The following is a 7174-nucleotide window of genomic DNA, read 5'->3' on the forward strand; positions in this document are numbered from 1 at the left end:
TTTTTTTAATGTTGAGTTTTAATCTTAGTTAAAGCATAGTTTTTTCTCTTTGCTTGTTTAGTTTTGTCATCTGTGTGAAAGGTGCTGAACAAATAAAGTTGAATTGATAAACTGAATAACTGACTAACTCATGATTGTGACAACAGAAGTATTTTTATTGTGATTTAAGGGTTTGTTTCATTTTTAAGGTTGGGGTTAAAATCTTGACAGAAAAAAGATTAAAGAAATGAACTACGTAAAAAAAAGCAATTAAATCAAAGGAAAAAAAACATTTAAAGCAATAAGACTTAAAAAGAAATTAAACAATAAATACAATTGAATTCTATTAAACAGACTAAATATTTAATTGGATCATTAAACCTTTAAAAAGACAAAGCATTTATTTAAAAGAAATAAATGTTTAATTAGAAAATTAAATCTTAAAGACAAAAGTTTAAATAGGAATTAAACAGAAAATACAATGAAGCATTTAAAAAGAAAATTAAACATTAAAAGGTGGTGAAACATTAAAAAAAAACCTTAGACAATCAAAAAATTAAACATTAGGAAAGAAAAGGAATTTTTCAAACAAGCTGATACATTTGAAAAAACAATTAAACAATAAAAAGACAAAACATTTCAAAATCAGACATTAGAAAAGAATAAAATGTGAAAAAAGAGCAAAACTTAACATTTAAGAAGACTCAAACTGAAGACAAAACACTTTAAAAGACACCAGTCAGATTTTAGAAGATCAAATCAAACAGAAGAGACAATACAATGATCAAAAACAGATAAAGGTCTCAAAGAGGTTTCTAGTCTGAAATGAAAACATCAAGTTGTTTCTTCAAACTTTTCCTCTTTCTATGTTCTCGGTTTAATTGTGGACAGATTTACTAAGAGCTCATATCAGAAAACTGCTTTCCAGATAAAGTCTACTAGTAGTTGAAGGCATCGATCAAACTAATGTTACCTTCTGCTCTCCACAAACTTTACTGTTCAGTGAAGAGAATCGAAGTTTGTTCAGGATTTCTAAAAAACCCACAGGTGAAGGTCTGAAAAGAACTCAGATCAATGGTCTAAATGTGAAATCAAGACTCATCGTCACAAGTTTTAAGGCTTCTGTTAACCAGAAAGTTCAAACTAACAGAGAAGAAGATATCAGTCCTTGGACTGTCTGAAAGTTAAATCTAACAGAGAACTACTGTGGGACTTGGAAAATTTCAGCCCTCAGACTGTGTGAAAGCTCAGGTCCTGAGGACTCAGGAGGTCTCGAGGCTTTGGAAAGTCTTGGAACTGAGGGTTCAACCCTCCAGCACAAAGGCTGAAGTCCAACCTCCTGAGAAAAACGGTCGAGACGAGACTTGAGCTAAAAAAAAAGAAGACAAAAAATAGCTGATAAATGTGCAAAAAGACAAACAACTAGTATCTGAGCAAGTAGCTCAGAGGGTAAGAAGAGAAACTACCAAGTGCAAAGTAGCAGGTTCAAGACCTACCACTGGCCTTTTTCTTTGGCAGGATTTTCAAAAAATCTAAGAAAGATCTGGTCTTGAACTGGCAACCTGCAGCTTTACAGGCACACCCTTAACTCACTGAGCTAAAGCTGGGGAACTATTGTCCGTATAAGATGGGGAAGAAGGGGGAAGAAGGGGGAAGAAAAAAAGGGGGAAAAAAAACCCTGGCATGAGTTCGAATCCCGCTCAGAACCATATGGATAATAATTGCAATTTGTGTTTAGGTGTTGAATTCCAAGTTCTCTCAATGACTTAAACACTCATAACTTGCTTATTCTTACAACTACAACTAACAATGTAGAACTATAATAAAAAATGTAAGTGATTTAATTGTTGTGATGTACCTAAAGTCATCCAAATGCTATCTGTATTATGCAGTCAGATTTACATTTGTTGTTGACATTATGACATTTAATGCCATTAAAGTTTCAACAAAGAAGAGAGATGACACCAGTGTAAGCAACTAGATGTATTTGAAACTAGATGTCACTGAAATTTCACATAACTGGACATATTTTACAACTATTTTACAATAAATAAAACAACAACAAAAAATGTTACAAAAACTTACAATAATGATACATTCTGATAAATAAAACTGCTAACACTCAAAAGAAGCATTAACATATGCACATTATTAAAGGAAAAAAAGGAAGAAAACTTAAGGATTTGTGAAGGTTTAATTAACTATACCTTTACAAATCCTGAAGTATTCTTCCTTTCCTTCACAGCAACAATCCTCAGAGGCAAACAACAACAACAGAATGTTTAGAGGTTCAGTGGCTTTATTTTCTGCCTCATCATGTTCAACCACTGTTCCTTGCTTACAGTCTCAGTATTTGGGCAATATATTTTGCCCTTATACTGACTATGGCCAGTCTCTTGTGTGCGAAACTGTCTGCACTTCCCACAAGTATTGGATGTGACCGTTCCATTATATTTACGTTTTGCACCTGTGTCACTGGCAGGTTGGGCAACAGTAGTGCTTGAGGTACTTGGACCAGGGAGAGGACTGGGCTGTGTCACAAAATGCACGTAACTGGGAGAACAAAACAGCTGTGGCGCTGCTGGTTGTGGGCAAATAGGTCTGAGGCTTGATCTTGTACCTAACAGACCAGATGTACCTGGAAGCTGCACTGACGAATGTGACACGTGTGTCAAGAGTTGAGAGTGAGCGGGGGGTGTAGATGGCTCAATTTGTCGAAACCGAGTTTTTGCCTGTCCAGCTGTGTTGGGTGGCATGTTATATGTATGAAGGTGGTGGTGATGTTGCAAAGGAAATGCAGATTGTTTCTTTGCAGGTAGCAGTGGTTCACCTGCCACAGGCCGAGCTTCAGGCAGCTGCAATCCTTGCAATAGAACAGAGACCTCCTGCCCCTTCAGCCGTTGATTGTGCCACTGGATGAGGGTGGTCTGGTTTACCTCAACCAGTTGAAGAGTGGTGTCCTGCATTACAATTCCATTAGCCAAGATCAGCTGCCTGATTTTTTTGTAATCCCGTAGAATAAGAGACCACCGAGATATGCTCTGCTGTCCCATTTTTTTGGGACTTGGGCGTATGTTACACAGTCTCACAAATATAGTCTCACTGAGACGACAGCAGTTAAGCCACTGAGCAGGCGAGCCACTTGAGCCCAGAACACACCTTTTTGTGCTCTCAACACCAGGAGTGAAAACTCCCTTCTTTTTGGGTGACCTAAAGCGGCCTGTCAGCAATCTGTCCTGATGTCGAGCAGCATACACAATTCTGTCCTTGTCAAACTGTTCCAGACTTTGCCAAAGACCCACAATGGTGCTGGCCTGCTGGTTGTTGAGAGTGAGGCCAGTCTGCATCCGCAGCTCTACCAGGTACTCTGCCAATTCATCCACACGGTCCATTCCTGGGATGTTGTGTTGATCAACAGCCTGGAAAAATAAAAATGTTTAAGATTCACTGCAGAAACACAGTCTCCTTGTGTCTGTTTAAGGTTTAATTACAACACATAAACGCACTTGCAGTGTATTTCATTTGTGTCTGTGCTATTCATAGATAGATCCACTGTTCTAAAATGAGATATGAGTGAATAGTCACTTACAACTTGCTGCAAAGAGGATGCTGGTGTTGACGGGACTGCAGGCACAGGAGATGGAGGTTGGAAAGACACTGAAGGTGCAGCCTGGAGAGTGGACAAATCAGATGGAGGCTGGACAAGAGGCAGTGTTGGTGCAGGCTGGACGTGAGACACACTCGGTGCAGGCTGGACAGGAGGCAGTGTTGGTGCAGGCTGGACGTGAGACACACTCGGTGCAGGCTGGACAGGAGGCAGTGTTGGTGCAGGCTGGACAGGAGGCACAGTGCTACAAGGCAAAATATCAAGCAATCAAAAATGTGTGATATGCAGCAATGGTCAAATGAGGCTAATGTATTACCTCTGCAGCCTACAGTTTCATAAGAAACTGTAGGCTTCTGTAGGACTGTTGCTTTGGGGTTTTTTTCCGCCTTCAGCCGCCTTGTATTTCTCCGTCTGTTTACTCGAACGTAAACACAGAACTTGCGGCGGGGAGAGGGGATTTGAATGCCAGCGCGCGATTGGTCGATGCGATCGTTCTATCAGAGGGGGGCAAAATATGATTCCGGGCATCAGATTAGCGCGGGTGGTGAAAGATGATCGGGGGGCTCTGATTTGTCCGGAAAAGACTGAACAGGCGACGCGAGTGGTTTTCAAAAGAAAGGCCGGGTGACGGGAGTGGTCGGGAAAAGATGATTTGGGCGACGCGATTGGCCCCCGTGTGCGGACGAGCGGCCTCCAAGTACCGCCACAGATCCAGTGAAACAACATAATTTCGTCGTCCCTTTGTCATCATACTTTCCAAGTGACCACATGGGCAGAACCAAGGTGGAGTCTGGGTGGAGTCAGGGCGGAGAGTAGGCAGGGAGGTGGGTGACAGCCTCCCCCCTCTACTTTCCCACCGCCCACCTCACCTTCCCCCACCCGATGAGTTCTTCGAGTCTCCACGAGTTCTTTGAGTCTCGACGGGTTTTCCAGAGTTTCTGGAGTTTCCACGAGGTCGGAGGCAGAACAAGTCATCATGAAGAGGTGTTGAACTCAGCAAGGATGGAGTGACTTTTTACAGCAACTTGAAGGAAGACGACTAGAAGAGCAGGTCTTTAACCAGCATCTCTAAAATCCATGGAGTCGGCTCCAGAGAAATGAAGGGAGGTCAACTTTTATCAACCTCCATCCAGATGTTCAACTTGATATCTTTACTTTGAGATTTTTAGCACCACAAACCTTTACTACCACACTTTATTATCATTTATTAGGACTTTAATGAAATCCACCAGCAGATTTAGTTTTTGTTGAGAAATTTTATTCTTGTCGTCGTACTAGGACTACAGTATTTAAAACTGTTCCTTCTATTTGACCTCATGTTTATTAGTTTTAGTGGAGAAAGTTATTTTAATTGTCGATCATAGGCGTTTCTAGCCCATTTGTGGGGGTGCTGAAGCACCCCCAAATTGAATCCCAGCACCCCTAAAATTTAAAAGATTTTTATCTTTATTTTTGGTATCGCATGTCCTTCTTTTAACAAACCAGAAAAGTGTAAAAAACAAAAAACAAACATACAGTACTTGGTTGATACGTAATGTTTTAACAACAAAAATACAGCACCCCCTCCCCCCATCTTGCCTCAAAATGGTTTGATCCTGCTCAACTTCTATCCTAATTTGCCATTTGTATTACACACTGACGCCTCAAAAGACGGCCTGGGGGCTCAACCCGGTCTCACGGGGATTCATGAAACTGTCACGTAAGTTTTAGTTTCGGTTTCGTGCGCACCAACACGATTTCGTCATGTTTTTCGTGCCGCTCACCACGAAATGTTTTTCGCTGTGGTAATCACATCTGAAAGTGGTTTATACCGGCGGATTCATGACGATCTAAGCTGTCCATCGGCGTATACTGCTTGTGTGATTGCGTTTGCGGCCGCCGGCCGCCGGACATTCTTGAAATTCCTATGCAAATTGGTAAGTGTACCACCGGCTTATGGTTAGGTTATGGTTAGGTTATGGTTAGGGTTATGGTTAGGGTTATGTTTAGGGACGATGTCATGCAAAATATAGCGTTGGATTCGCCACGGTTTTACATTAAAAATATAATATACACATTCTTTTGAAATACGTTCTGAGTGGCACGAAAAGTCCGCCGTTTAAAATACATTGGTGCGCATTTCGTGGTGAGCGGCACGAAAAACATGACGAAATCGTGTTGGTGCGCACGAAACCGAAACTAAAACTTACGTGACAGTTTCACGAATCCTCGTGAGATCGGGCTGGGGGGCTGTGCTTTATCAGGAGCAGGGGAGTAAGTTGTGTAGCAAGACTGCAAAGGCCCTGGAATTCCTGAGCTGATCAAAACTCAGATAAGCTGTCTCTCTCTTCAGCACTGACCAACACCCATCTCTATAGGAGGATTGAGACATTTGTATTTCTGTAGGTTTTCATTCACAGAAGGATGGAGCTCCTGTGAACATTTAAACCCCTGGAATAACTTCTTCTTTTTAAAAGACAATGACTTTCAATTATATGCTATGGATGTTTGTTTAATGAACTTTCATGCTAAAATCCCTTTTCAGCTTCAGGAGACCCTCAGCCAGAGACGTCTCTGCATTCCACAGATCAGATAACAAGTCGTAAAACTTTATGGCAGAAGGCTGGAGTCACCCTCTCCCTCTCTTTGACTGAAACAAAGAGACTGGAACTGAACTTAAACAAAAACACTTGCCAAATTAATATTTCTATATGCATTTGGTTTTTCCAGATTTACCACAGTTACTCACAGTGTTTCATCTATGACATATTTGAAGATCATATTTGCATGTCTGATAGAAGTCGATTTATTAATTTGTGATGTTAATCATTTCTTCCCCAGGATACTATGATTTTGGAATGAATTCCCTTATTAATCTCTGAATTTCCTCTCCATTTAGGTTGAATGATGACCATTGTATTTACCTGTTACCAAATCTCTGACTTGTTGTTATATTTTCACTGTGATACATATTTTTAATGTCATAAACATAAACATATAGTTATGAATGAAATGATTCACATCATATGAACATATGTATTAATCTACACATTTCACTTTCACACAACTGAATATGGTGAGGATTAGCCAGAGCTAACCTGACGAGGTAATCGGTAATTTGGATTATGAATTCTAATGATTTGTAAGAGAATAAATTGATTAAATTAATTAATTGACCAAGCGGTTAGTACATCACCCATAGAATGGAATCAGAGCAAACTCAGCTGGAGTTATTGAAGTGAACCGTCATGGGGCTGGGACTTGCGAGGCCTTCAGATTCGCAGCACACGGTCTGGACCTGCGGGTTCGGAACGGTGCGTCGTCGTTTGGGCCGCCTGGATGTCCTGCCCCATGACGGTTCACTTCAATAACTCCAGCTGAGTTTGCTCTGATTCCATTCTATGGGTGATGTACTAACCGCTTGGTCAATTAATTAATTTAATCAATTTATTCTCTTACAAATCATTAGAATTCTTAATCCAAATTACCGATTACCTCGTCAGGTTAGCTCTAGCTAATCCTCACCATATTTCCTTCTCTCTCACACCACACACACACTCCCACATTCCACGCACACATGTAGTCCTGCACGCACACACACACACATCT

The 7174-nt window shown here is 40.8% G+C and overlaps 1 protein-coding gene across 1 annotated transcript; it reads right to left on the minus strand.

The window, feature by feature from the left end:
• Positions 1-330: 330 nt before the first annotated feature.
• Positions 331-6638, minus strand: LOC110959137 (uncharacterized). The gene is made up of 2 exons (XM_022205912.2): positions 3569-6638; positions 331-3398 (listed from the first exon to the last, which is right to left on the minus strand). The coding sequence occupies exon 2, from the start codon at positions 3369-3371 to the stop codon at positions 2262-2264; it is 1110 nt and encodes a 369-aa protein (XP_022061604.2). The 5' UTR covers positions 3372-3398; positions 3569-6638; the 3' UTR covers positions 331-2261.
• Between the last annotated feature and the right edge of the window lie 536 nt (positions 6639-7174).

This window comes from Acanthochromis polyacanthus, chromosome 15 (assembly GCF_021347895.1).
Source record: "Acanthochromis polyacanthus isolate Apoly-LR-REF ecotype Palm Island chromosome 15, KAUST_Apoly_ChrSc, whole genome shotgun sequence".
Classification (NCBI taxonomy): Eukaryota; Metazoa; Chordata; class Actinopteri; family Pomacentridae; genus Acanthochromis; species Acanthochromis polyacanthus.